Raw genomic sequence first — 14013 nt, forward strand, 5'->3', positions numbered from 1 at the left:
ATCGCGCCTGCATGGTCATTACTCATCGTCGTTCGCAAGCAGACCACTCGCCCCGCGCACAGTTCAATCGCTGTCCATCGATCAGCTTTTGCAGTTGCGATTGTTATTTGCGCCCTCTACATCCAAGCAGGAAAGTAGACGCTTGCAGCGTTGCGCTCGCCTCTCTATCTGACAGGTAATCTCAGCCGGACGAGCCATCTGTCTTGCTGAGGGCGAATATGAACGATGCTCTCTTGCATTAGGGTGGTGTGAGTGGCTTTAGATCATGTAGGTCGTGAACGCATCGTTTATATTTGCTTAGGTGCCATGTATATACATTTTTATAGATATTGGAAAATTGAAAAATTATCAAGGACATTTTTTTTAGTGCCAAAGCACTACTGGCCTCCTAACCTGCAAAGTGCAGGTGTGTGGTGAAGCCTCTGAAGTTAGTCACGTGATGCGGGAAATGGCGAGATATTACCGAGACTTTGACAAATGGTGACCTTGGCCAACTTGGAGAAATAAATATCGCCGCGACTGGGTTTCGCACCCGCGGCGGCTCGAACTGATCAACTTCGATGGTCACTGCACGAGAGCACTATGTTATGAGCACTATGAGCACTGCGGTCTATAACGCACCCTCGCGCTGTGAATTGCACGTCGTCGTGTTCATCAACTTCCATTTGTGCGAAAGTCATGAAAGGAAAGGAAACACGCTTTCAGGCACATGACATTGGTGTCCACCTACCAAAACCTGCTTTCGCGTAATATTTCGTGGTTTTTCTCACTAACTGCGTCGAAAAAATGAATGAGTATTAGAAATTGCAAACTGCACTGCCTGATAATCTGTGTCTCACTACAGCGCTCACAATGCACCTTGGTCTGAATGCCTGGGAAACTATACTCATAGCTGGAGTGATAACTGGTAAAATGAACGCTAAAAAAATTTCTTGTTCGCGTAAGCATATCTTTTCGCATTCGCAAACGTTTTTGACGTTGTCTGTCCATGAGACAAATTTTAGGTGCCTTTGTAAAGAAGGTGCCCAACGGGTAGCTCCCTTGTTCCGTTCCCATGGACAAATATAGTTGCATGCTGTCGACGGGATGAAACCTATCTCACTCCTATTCTCTTAAAATCTGTGTCGATATGTCAGGCTCTACCTTAAGAAAAAAAAACTGGAGCAAGCTGTTTGCAAACTGACTTTAACCACTACAAGACCGCAAAAAAGCACGTTCCGAAATTACGACACGACGTCACACGGTTTGATTCTCAAGTGCACGAAAACTGCTTATTCTCTGAAATTAAATTAAAATTGCTTTTTGATGAAAGGAAGTGGCACAGTATCTGTCTCACATCTCAGTGGACACCCGAACCAGGCCTTAAGGGAAGGGAGGAAGGCGGGAGTCAAAGAAGTGAGAAAGAGGTGCCCGTAGTGGAGGGCTCCGGAATAATTTCGACCACCTGGGGATCTCAAACGTGCACTGAAATCGCACAGCACACGGGCACCTTGGCGTTTCGCCTCTGTCGAAACACGGCCGCCGCGGTCGGGTTTGAACCCGGGAACTGCGGCTTAGTAGCCGAGCGCCCTTACCACTGAGCCCCCGCGGCAGGTATTATTCTCTAGTCCTCCTTTCGTTCTTGGCCTCTGCTGGACTCTAAAGCATTCCCCTTAATTCGTGAAGCAAAAAATGTGCTCTTCAGGCACCCTGTTACGATGGCAAGAGCGCAAGACACGCTCAAGAAGGTTTGCAAACGGATCAGTTATTTTTTTGTTCCACCTATTCCGAAAAGGTATAGGTGCTTCTAACCGTATATGCATTACTGTACTGTACTGTACCGCTGCTGCCAGGAAGATAGAAAGGAAAGTGCACGGGCCTTCCCACTGGCTCAAGCCGAGCCACGCTCGCTGCCCCGTGCCGAAAGTAGGAGATTTAAAGGATAGGAGGGAAAGATTACCCGCCGCGGTGGCTCAGTGGTTAGGGCGCTCGACTACTGAGCCGGAGTTCCCGGGCTCGAACCCGACCGCGGCGGCTGCGTTTTTATGGCGGAAAAACGCTAAGGTGCCCGTGTGCTGTGCGATATCAGTGCACGTTAAAGATGCCCAGGTGGTTGAAATTATTCCGGAGCCCTCCACTACGGCACCTCTCTCTTCCTTTCTTGTTTCACTCCCTCCCTTATCCCTTCCCATACGGCGCGGTTCAGGTGTCCAACGATATATGAGACAGATACTGCGCCATTTCCTTTCCCCAAAAACCTATTATTATTATTCGGAGGGAAAGATAGAAAAGGCTCCGCGCGCTAATAGGCCCATAGGCGCCGGGCCGATCCCGGAGGCAGTGCAATACCGGGCCGACCCGTGCCAGAGTGTGTCTTAGCATTACAAAAATAAGTTTAATATCTATCTCGCAGGTGGAGCACAAGTGCGAGCAGCGCGACCGCGTCACCCAGACCGACACTCACTTCAGCATGGGCCGGGGCAACGAGGAGGACTTCGACTTGGACGGCCTGGAGGACGGCCTGTCCTCCTTCGGGGACGAGTACCCCGACGAAGGCGTCGTGGAGAATGGCGCCTCGCCCAGTGGCAGCGGCTCGCACGAGGGAATCCGCGTGGTCGAGCCGAGGCTGGCGCCGGCGGACGGTGTCCCGAACCGGGGCAACGCCAACGCCGCCATCACCACGCCGGCCTTGCAGTCGAACAAGCAGCGCATGCTGATGGACGCCGAGCAGAGGATTCTGATGCTGAGCAAGCGAATCCACCTGGACATCGACATGACGCCCCGCAGCGTCGCCACATGCGACGTCGGGGTGCAGGCGGGAAGCAGCCGCAGCAGCAGGTGGGAGCACCGTTGTCTTACGTGGTGGACTATCGCAAACGAAATTATTAAGGACGCGAGAGCCCCGCCTGAAAAGTATCGCTCCGTCACCTGGCGGCAGCTATCCAAACTACACAAGCACGCTCATTTGCACTGTGAACGGGGCGTCCGGTAACTGGTGGAACACCCTTTCGGTCCGGGAAAGAAGGGCTGGTGGAACACCCTTTTGGGGGCGCCCGGAAAGGCCCCCAAAAGGGTGTTCCACCAATCCTTCCAGTTGATACGCGAAGAAAGCTTCGGTAGCAGGAGATGTTGATGACGAAATGTATAAACCAGGGAAGACGTTTTTAGACGAACACCACCCCCTCTCCACCCCCTGCCCTCCCCTCCCCTCCACAAGAGTGCGAAATAGATGTGCCATGGCAGTTGCGATCCAATAGTTCCGCGTCACCAGGCTGCTCAGCAGTGCACTTCAGCTCGTGCTGGCGCGGCCTTCAGGCATTCTGATGTCGACGACACAGGTAGAAGGTGCATGAAACGGAACATTTTATCAGTGTGCACTCAACGACTTCTTCCGAAGCATACGAAAAGTGCGACTTTTTATTTTTTAACAGTCGTCCTCTACACCTCAAGCCAGAATTGACTTACAAGAATGAATGGGGTTATCGTATGGTTTATGGCTTGGTTTAGGGGGGTTTAACGTCCCAAAGCAACTTAGGCTATGAGAGACGCCGTAGTGCAGGGCTCCAGAAATTTCGACCGCCTGGGGTTCTTTAACGTGCACTGACATCGCACAGTACACGGGCCTCTAGAATTTCGCCTCCATCGAAATTCGACCGACGCGGCCGGGATCGAACCCGCGTCTTTCGGGTCAGCAGCCAAGCGCCATAACCACTGAGCCACCATGGCGGCGAATATGGTTAGTCCTTCTCCAGATTAGCTGCGTTGGCAAAACCGTCAGTCCTTAAAGGATCAACGGTTACTTTCTCAGAGGGGCTAACTGCAGATAATGCCCAACCTTAGTTCGTCTCCCCATGAGCTCATCGCTGGTCAGGAAGACTAGCTCTAGCAGGTAAACCCATCTTACCTGTTTCTGGCTTGCTGTGCAGAAGCTTGATTTCTTTAATGCTTCTTTTTTAGTTCGGCGCAAAGGACAATACGCTTGGTACTTTAGTGTCTGCTACGTGCTTCCTTTAATACTGATTGTACTTCAGCGCTGCGTTTGGCCATAGTCTGGGTATGTGAACTGTATATTCTCCTACGTAGCCGCGATCTATTCGTGGACAGGTCGGGCACTGGTAACGTTTCCGCGTTATGCAGTTGTCATGTATCCGCAAGAGCTAGCTGTACTCTCAGTACTGATTCGCTCTATATCAATGTATTGCGATCAGGAAGAAACATGTCTTTTGTGCTCTAGAAGACAAAGCCCTGCGAACAGCCTTACAATGCTTACTTTTCGTGTGTTCGCTGAACTAGAGACATCAATAATTTAAAATAAAAAGTGGTTTTCCAGCGTTCATGAGTCAAGAAATCCGCGGAAGCTTAAACAGGAACAAAGCTGACAGTCTAGCCGCAGAAAAACAAAAACAAAAATGTGCTGAATCAATACATGATCAGTGCTCGCAGTCTGTACAATATTTCACGGCAAAACTTAGACGCAAGACTAGCGGCTAATTCCATTCCTTCGTTGTCTTCTGCTTGAACTGTAAAAAACGTTTGGCTTTTTACGCGTAGAAAGCGCTTGGAGGCATGACGCTTGCATCACCTAGCCTTCTGATTAAAATCGGCCAGTATTACCCCCTCCAGCAGCCTTACCACTTCCAGCAGAAGCGCGATCAAGTGCCACGGTAGGATCCTGAATACGAATGAGTGGTTCCGTAAAGGCCGCTGAAACACCCTTGAGGTGCCTTTTTTTTCTAGGGTTTCCCCCTTTTATTAACGTATTTGCGGGCTTTCATAGTACACGGGCAGACCCGGAACTGGGCGTGGAACTCACGCGATACACTGTCACTGAAGCGTAAATGTTCTGAGTTTTTTTTTTAGCCTTTTGTTTTTGAGGATATTTGCGTCAGTGCGCTCAGATTTTTTTTGCGAGGAAGGAGGCCACCATGGAACCATTTTACTTGTATTCGCGAAAAATAAGCCATTTTGACGCAATACAATCCGCGAAGTATAGCAGGCGTTAATAAAAATAATAATAATAATTGGTTTTTGGGGCAGGAAGTGGCGCAGTATCTGTCTCATATATGGTTGGACACCCGAACCGCGCCGTAAGGAAAGAGATAAAGGAAGGAGTGAAAGAATAAAGGAAGAAAGAGGTGCCGCAGAGGAGGGCTCCGGAATAATTTCGACCACCTGGGGATCTTTAACGTGCACTGACATCGCACAGCACACGGGCGTTGGTACTTTCGGCTTTCGGTAATGACAAGTGACTGCAACCAGCTACCAGGAAACAGAAAGGCAGAGCACACAAACAGCTAGCTCAGAGGACGCAGGATCAGCGCTTGGTACTGAGTCTTGTGTTTCGTCTAGGCTGTTTTTCTTTCGATAATGTGCCACTACGTTTCCCGAACCTATTCTTTAAAGAAAGCACGTGATCGGCATAAGTAATACTTTACGCATTTCTGTCGCGTATGAGCCTGAAGTTAACAGTTCATGTTTTTCTTGTTGTTTTATTTATTTGCTGGTTCTAATTCAAGTTTATGCTATAACCACACTATTTCCCGTTCGGTTTTGTTTGAACATTTCCGCAGCTGTAGCAACTGACTTAATAAATCCGAGAGGTAAGGTATAGTGCGTTATATTCACCCCTACATGCAATATTCTCAATGTATGTTTGGTTACGAGTAAACAATAATAAAAAGAAACAGAAGTGGACATCAAGCGTTCCGTGTGCACTTAAACGTTTTCCTTGAGACCAATATCCGGCTCTGGTTCAGATCGATACTTTTTATGGCTGCTTACAAATCAAGCTTAAACTCAAAACCTCTAAAAAAGCAAGTTATAGAATTTATCTATGCCCTCAAGAGGCTTGAAGAGTGAACGGACATATTGAAGTTCTCACTTTTTTAGTTCGTTAGGCAGATTTCTAAAGTCGCTTGGAGCTGTTTGACTTCTGCAGTGGGTCTTATTACATGAAGCAGTGAATAGCAAATAAATGCCCTCTACCTCAAGCGCACAAAAACTTGATACTATTTTTGTTATTTGCATATAATTTTGAACAATAATTTCTCTAAACTTTCTTATGTGGTGCGTGGTGTTACTTCGAAGCTCATTCAAAAGTATAATGCGCCAATCTGCAGTTTTGAGGGCAGTCTTCTCAAAATTTTCCATGACGTAACATATTTCTTGTTTTCTGTACGCCATAAGATCTAAATTTTTATGCATGATGCAGGTCTCACGCCGGTTATGAGTACGTTCCTTCATTAAGATTAAATTATTGCTCGCGCTGGTCTATACCATTGATAACGCAAGCATGAATGAACCGGGGGAAAGTGAAACGAAACCATCCGGACCAACGTAGAAAAGAACCTGGATTTTCGCTGACTGTCCTGTACACTACACGAACAGCGAGTCTCTCCCTACTGAGCCTCAATTCCCAGTACTAACAGCGGGGGAGATTTCCCGTATACAAACGAGCTAGTTACCAAGCCACGAGTGTCAAACCACGCAGTGACCGATAAACGCTTTGAGCCACTTCAACGGCTGTCCACCGCCCGCCTCTTCTCCAAGCCTGACTCACCCCGCGGTTATTCCTTTGTGGGCGAGTTTTCCAGGAAGGACCGAAGAGGGCGCCCCAAATTGCGCCCGGCTTTTCGCGCGGGCTGTTGCGTTCGAGTCCGCCGCGGGGAATGCGCCCGCGATATGGACGGTAACGCTAACGTTGACCAGACTCGGGGGAATACTAACGAGGCGGCGTGCGAGCCGGGCTTAGCGCGGAAACGAGGTAATGAAGAGGCCCCGTCTCCGGGCCGGCGCGCGCCATGAAAACGCACATCACGTAGCGCGGTCAGCGTAAACGCTGGCCGGCCTTTTTTTCGTCGCTAATTCTATCGGCGGTACAGAAGGGGTGGAAAGGAGGGGATGGGAGCGTCCGCACTCTTACATCACAGTGTTTCGTAGAGCTCCCGGGAGTCGCGCAATCGATTTGCACGCCGCTTTGCAAGCGAGACATATACGACTTCTTGCGTGGTCCATAGATTTAGAATTTGAACCACGTTTGAAAACGATTTCTCCAGCAGTAGTTGAGCAAGTTTTACAATGAGGCGTTGTGTCTGTTCATTTAAGTTCCTTGCGTTCGTGACTTACGTCGCGAAATATCCCCATGTCACATGCCGGTCAAAACTGTACGCTCTTAACACGAATACGCATATCTATAGAAGAGAAAAGGGAGTAATCGGTCCTTTACCGCAGTCAGTTTTATAAAAGAGAGAGCGTTAAAGAACAGCTTACTCCTTTTTTCACTCCTTTACGTTTACAGAGTACGGATGCCATGCATGGAGCTACTATCGATGGAAGCGTAAGACTAATTGTTAGCTTGAAGACGTGCGGCTTTCGAGGAAGCAATACTTGCTTTTATCGGTTATTAGACAAGCTATAATTGGTGAAAACGGGGTTTTCTGGCACCATAAATATGCACAAGGCCTTGCAGTAATTCTTCTGGGCCAAAAAGTTTAATAGAAATATTGAATAGTTTGAAGGAAGGAAAGCTGGCTTCTACCTTCGAAGTTTACGGTAATAACACGAATATAAAGTTATTATTTTGCAATGCACTGAATTGCTTCTGACGATTAATCAATGCAGTCAAGTCGATATGCACATTCTCCCCAGTGTGGGTAGGTTACGCGCCACTAGGGAACATTGCTCATTTAGACGCTGCATACTCTGGAAAATGAGGCGCTGTATAATAAGTCCAACTTGGACCCGTAACAGATATTCCACGGGTCCGGACACTATACGTGCGATGGCAACGGTTGGGATAACCTCCGAGACTTCGCTGTCACCGAGAGAGAGAGAGTAAACTTTATTGTTCCAATTGAGAGGTTTGGTTGCGTGCCCGGAGACTGCCGATGTCTTCCAGGCTGAGCGTGGTTGGCGCCCCTAGTCCAAGGCACCACTGTCCCTGGCCATCCGGCATGCGTGGCTCACTAGGTCCCTTTGGACCTTAAGCTGGCTGCTGGTTAGCCGGTCCTCCCACTGCTCCGCATTTGGGTCTTTATTATTTCGGAACGCTACATTGTGTGTACATTCCCATGTGATATGATATAACGTGGGGGTTGCCCCGCACCACGAACATGTAGCCCTACACTGCTCTGGATACATCTTATGTAGGACATGAAGGTTGTAGAAGGTTCCTGTTTGGAGTCTTCTCCAGCATGTCGCCTCGTATTGTGTTAGCTGAGGGTGTGGCTGGGGGTGTTTGCGCCTTCTGCCTTTAATGAGGTTGAGGATAGCTGCGTACGTGAGCTCCACCGTCATCCCCGGGCCGTCCGAGGCATTTGACGCACCAGCTCGGGTAGTGAGCTCGCGAGCTAGCTTGTCTGCCTTCAGATTGCCTTTGATTCCGGCGTGTCCTGGTACCCAGCAGATCCTATGTTGGATATTTTCATTGGTTCGCTTCGTTTTCAAGAGTATCTTTAGTGCTTTCTTATTGATTCTTCCTGCCATGTAGCTGTCACCGAACATCAAAAATGTGGTCGTTCGGGGTTACGACGCTCGAAGCACGCGATAACGGACAGCTCTGCTAGGTTGGCGCATCGGTCCCTGTGTGCGCATGTCCGTTCGCAGGTGGACGCAGACGGAGCGTTCGGCGCCGCCGGGGGCGGCGCGTGGCGGTGCCCTGCAGCAGCCGCCGATGGGGCTACCTCCCGATGCGAGCGGGGCTGCGCGACCCTCGCGCACCACGGACATCGAGTCGCAGACCGATCCAGTGAGCAGGGCGCCCGCCGCCAACGCCGCCGGAGGGCAGCACGAGGTGGGTATCGTTGCGCACGGAAACTGCTCACTCCTGTGACGTCAGCTGCATGGCGCCCCTGTGCGGACAAACATGGCTGCACAACAACCCACCATTGGTCGCCTCCCTACGTATGTCTTTATAACGCACCAATTGCCGTCGCCGTGACCGATCCGTCTGCGCTCCCGGAGCCGTTGTTCCCGTCAGTGATTGCATAAACTTAGGGTATTTGGTAAACATCACTGATGATTTGAGTTGAGGTTAAGAAGAAAATAAGAAAATGATTTTCGCACCTTATTCATTCCTAGAACTCTCCCTCTAGCGTGAGTAGGCCTCTTGCCAACTATGTTTAATAAAGATTACTCAACTGGTACACACCTACGATTCTTTTTTAATTCGCGGCATTGCTAGCCCTATACTCCGCTTCGCTTTTGTTAAGTTTTACTCTCGCAAAATAAATTACTTAAGTGATACCTTACGATACCTAAAAGAGCAAACGCAGTGCAAAATCTAAGGCAAAAAGAAAGACAAGACTACAGCACAAAATTAAAAGGCAGAATAGTTATATCAGTTTAAGGAACGTAAAAAGAAAAAGTGCGATAAAACGAGGTCATGACCGAATTACAGGCAATATTCTGGCTTACAAAAAACATTTGGCGAACTGAAATACGGTGGTTCACTTATTTACACCTCACAGAGTTGAACAAAGAGCCTGAAATTTTTAAAATTTTTGTCGCAGCGTTACTTCGGGTAACGCAAACCAGATCATTGCGTTCGATGCGGGCTGTAAAAATGATAATAGTTCTTACTTACGCTCGCAAGTCTCTACTAATTGCTCCCTTTTTTACAGAAACTCTTTTTACGGTACACTCATCACATATGGTCGAAGTCTTGGTTTCCCCGAGTACTTTCCCCCTTCCTACTAATTTAACGAGATCGGAAGAGGCGTCCTTTAGACGGACTGGGGCTGGGGAGCCGCTTATCATGCCGGTGACATACCGATGGGGATAGCAAGAAAACAGAACTAAAATTGTTTTTGATGAACTGCTGCACGTTCTCAGGTGATGGAACAGTTTGATTTGTGCTATCGGTTCAATTAATTAATTGTTTAATTAATTAATTAATCATTCATTCACAACGTATCCTCCCCTGGCGAAAAAGCTGTTGAGAAATAGCTCGAGAGTGCCTTGGGCCCGATCAGGGCAGCAGTGTATCACACGTGAAAAGGTAACAAATTGTTTTTTATTTGTGCAGAAATATCAGGACCGCCTAAGTAACTGTGCGCCATTTTAGCGTTCTTGTACATTAAAGATAATTAGCATTTCATCATTTCAAATTTAGAGTTCGTAATCTTTTTTTTAATAGAACAACCTTTTTTTTTTACATTCCTAGTTACCACTAGTGACGAAATACTGAAAGGCCGTAGTTTTCGTTCTGTGTTTACGTTGCATGGGCCCTACAGGGTTAGTTATAAATATGCCGAGCACCATAGTTCAAGAAGGTTTGAAGAAAGTATAGTAGATAAATGTCCGTCCGTCCGTCTGTGCTGTTCTCAGTACAGTGCAAAGAACGTTGCCCATAAGAGGCGTCACACTGCACAAAAGGCACAGCCAATAGCAGCAACGCGGGTGAGGCATTGTTGCGTTTCTTCTTTTATATCGCGTGGTCGCGGTGCTGCGGGAGTCGCGTATGGTGCTTGGGCAGGCTAAATGCCGGATTACTTCAGTCCCGTGTTTGTCCACTGCTAGTGCTCAAGGAGAGCACCGAGCAAACCGCTTTCTCCGGAACTTGTGTTTCGCGCTTCCAGCGGAGATCCGCGCATGCGCAGGTGCTGTCGGACGAAGAGTTGTCGTCGCCGCTGACGCACATTGAGAAGGTGATCGGGGCCGGGGAGGTCGGCGGCCTGAGCGACGCCGTCGCCCAGATCCTGGAGGACATGGACTCGGAGCCCCGGCCCAGGACGCGGCCGCGCACGCGCAGAACGATGGCGTCGGCAGCGGGCTTCGCCGCGCCGGCCGTGCCGAAGAGGGACACGGGCGTGCAGACCGTCAACGACCCTGTGACGGACGAGGCACCCGAGTACGCCGCGCGACCTCCGCCCTGCAAGAAGCGCGAGATGATCCCTTCCATGGCCGTCTTCCAGGAGGTCGACAGGATCGCCCTGCAGGTATGCGCGCTGCGTGGCGAATACTGCACCATAGGTTGTAGCCCTCAGTATGCTCGCTCTGCCATGTCGGTGGAGAGAGGGAGCGTAATTTTATTGGCGGGTCCATTAGCAGTACTTAGCTAGCTGTCTAATAATAATTGGTTTTTGGGGAAAGGAAATGGCGCAGTATCTGTCTCATATATCGTTGGACACCTGAACCGCGCCGTTAGGGAAGGGATAAGGGATGGAGTGAAAGAAGAAAGGAAGAAGGAGGTGCCGTAGTGGAGGGCTCCGGAATAATTTCGACCACCTGGGGATCTTTAACGTGCACCGACATCGCACAGCACGCGGGCGCCTTAGCGTTTTTCCTCCATAAAAACGCAGCCGCCGCGGTCGGGTTCAGCTGTCTAATTCACTTGTCACTTTTTGGTGCATGACAAGGAAATAATGGCTGCATTTTTTTTAATGAAAATGAAAAGAAACGAAGACCGTGCTTCTATCGGAGAAACTCTTTGGTTGTGCGGTGTTGAGTTAGGCCACTCCTCTACGCCATGGCGGCGCATTCTCTTAGCCGCGAGAGAAAATATATGTTAACCGTGGTATGAAAAAGTCAATTTGAACAATTTCCCTCTTTGTTTCGACCAACACATCAATGGCGAATGGAAAACCAAGGCTCTGTTCTATTCACCGTCAGGTAAAAAAAAAAAAAATTGGCGGTGGTTTAGCTCTAGTTAAGCCTGGAGTGACGCGATAGCTACAGCTGGCCGAGTGGAACTTGGTCACGTGACCAACCACGTGATCTGCCATGGCGCCGCGCCGCCGGCAGCTGCTCCGCACCACGTGACCAACCACGTGAGAGCGTGGCGGCGCAGACACAGGGTGGCGTGTCGCCACGCTGAAAGCTCGAAATGCTAACGTAATGTAGCTATCGCTAAAAAAAAGACGATTGGCGCTTCAGATTTTTCAAAAATCAAGTTTTTATCACTTAAAAGGGATCTAAATTTTCATCGCTTCCAGAGACACCTGTTGTTCAAAATTTTAATGGTTTCGGAACAAGGGTCAGGCGAGCCATCGAGACGCCGCTGCCTTTACCGTGTGCGGGCGATCACAATTCCTACTGTCAACATTCATTGAGAGCATCTAAAAGAACGAATCGCCGGAAGAAGTTTTCCTTGGCCGCCTACTGCAGAAAGCCGTGACGCTCCCTTCTTATGGCTCTCGGTGCACGGTAATCAGGCAGGACAGCAATCAATATTTTTTTTGAATACGAATAATTTTGCGTTAATTTAAAGGTACGCTATACACTAGCTGAACTCACCGCAACAGTATCGGCTTTCTCACTGAATTAATTATTGTCGCAGTCTGCAAGAAATTCATAGAAATTCATAGAATAGAAATTCATATTGCAATAAACGCATCAATTTCTTTGCAGCATGTATAACAAACACGAAACCAAAGCCACGTGCAAACGCGGCAACCTACCAAACTAACGCCGAACGCAGACCAGGACCCTTTCGGGTCGCAGTTGAATGCTTGAAACATCGTTGCGTAACCTGCTATGCACTGAAGCTGGTTGTTTCTTGCGAGGGTCCATCAAGTCTGAGTTCGAGTTTCCTCAATTTTTTTTTTGCGTTATAAGTGCCATCTAAATGAAATTGGAGTTGTATGACGGCGCATGGTTTGCGTAGCTCGGTTAAAAGCATTGAGATGCTAATTACCTAACTGCGACTTTTCTGGAAGTCGGTGGACTTGCCTATTTGGTCCATCCATGTAGTTATTACGGTACAACGTTATCCAGAAAATATAAATAATTAAATAAGCAAAGCCGTGTTACGTACGACCATGAACGCGGTTTGTCAAGTCCATCGTTCGCAATACTGCCCGTAACTTCATACGAGACTGCGGCCTATAGGCACGCGCACAGAGGTGCGCACCTATATACCGTTGCGGGTCAAATCAATCTTCCTGTTTCGCCAGGCTGCACAGGTATAGCGTGGGGAGCGCAAAAAGAAACAGACACGGCCCTTCGCGAATCGATCGACAACACCCTGTCGAGGACGCCTACCATCGCCCGTGTTCGGCGCTGGAGAAAGCACAGGTGTCAACAAAGAAAAGCAAAAAAAACACGAAAAAAAGGAGTCGAGGCATGCGCGCCGCTATCGATGAAACACCACATAGAGGTTTTTTTTTTTTACCTGCGATTTGGGCTTAATCAATAGTTCATGCAATGAACTTCTTGCCTTGCGGAAATGTACAATTGGGTCGAAAAAACGTATATACCGCGCTGACACGCTTGGTTCATTAACGGTGGGGAAAAGGAAAGAAAGCGCACATAAATCGGCGCGACCTGTAAAAGAACGAAGACATAAAGAGGAGTAGCGTATAAGCGGCTGCCTCAAGGGCACGCATGCAACTCCTTAACAAACATGCACGTGGCACGATGCGTTTTTTTTTTTTTTTACCTGCTGGTAGCGCTGCCGATCAGTTTCACATGAAGTCACCAGCCGCGTTTGTATGAATGCGACATAAGTCGATTGCAGTCCACTTTTTGAGGGAAAGTGCAAGGACGTCGACGAAAAGAGTAGATAATGAGTCACGCCTTTCCTTCTCAAAACCTTCTTTCTTCTCTCAGTCCTTCCTTTATCCCTTCCTTCGCGGCGCAGTTCAGGTGTCCGCCGAGATGTGACACAGATACCTACTGCGCCATTTCCTTTCCCCAACAATCAATTTTTTTATTATTATTATTACTCGAAAAGCCGACTCAAGACGCATTCTGTCACACTTATGTAAACGCGGCTACTGGAACGGTGGCTCTGTGGTTAGGGCGCTCGGCTACTGATCCGGAGGTCCCGGGTTCTAACCCGACCGCGGCGGCTGCGTTTTATTGAGGAAAAACGCTAAAGCGCCCGTGTGCTGTGCGATGTCAGTGCACGTTAAAGATCCCCAGGTGGCCAAATTATTCCGGAGACCTCCACTACGGCATCTCTTTCTTCCTTTCTTCTTTCACTCCCTCCTTTATCCCTTCCCTTACGGTGCGGTTCAGGTGTCCAACGATAAAGGCAGATACTGCGCCATTTCCTTTCCCCCAAAACCAATTATTATTAACAGGGAAAATACT

General features: G+C 48.7%; 1 protein-coding gene across 1 annotated transcript in view; it reads left to right on the forward strand.

Moving 5' to 3' along the window:
* The window catches only part of LOC144130354 (uncharacterized), a 49785-nt gene that overhangs the window by 6260 nt on the left and 29512 nt on the right, over nt 1-14013 (forward strand). The window contains exons 2-4 of the mRNA XM_077664284.1: nt 2393-2817; nt 8584-8770; nt 10578-10916. Coding sequence (XP_077520410.1) covers nt 2393-2817; nt 8584-8770; nt 10578-10916 — 951 coding nt within the window. The remainder of the gene's footprint in view (nt 1-2392; nt 2818-8583; nt 8771-10577; nt 10917-14013) is intronic.

The sequence above is a fragment of the Amblyomma americanum genome, chromosome 4, assembly GCF_052857255.1.
Source record: "Amblyomma americanum isolate KBUSLIRL-KWMA chromosome 4, ASM5285725v1, whole genome shotgun sequence".
In the NCBI taxonomy this organism is placed as follows: Eukaryota; Metazoa; Arthropoda; class Arachnida; order Ixodida; family Ixodidae; genus Amblyomma; species Amblyomma americanum.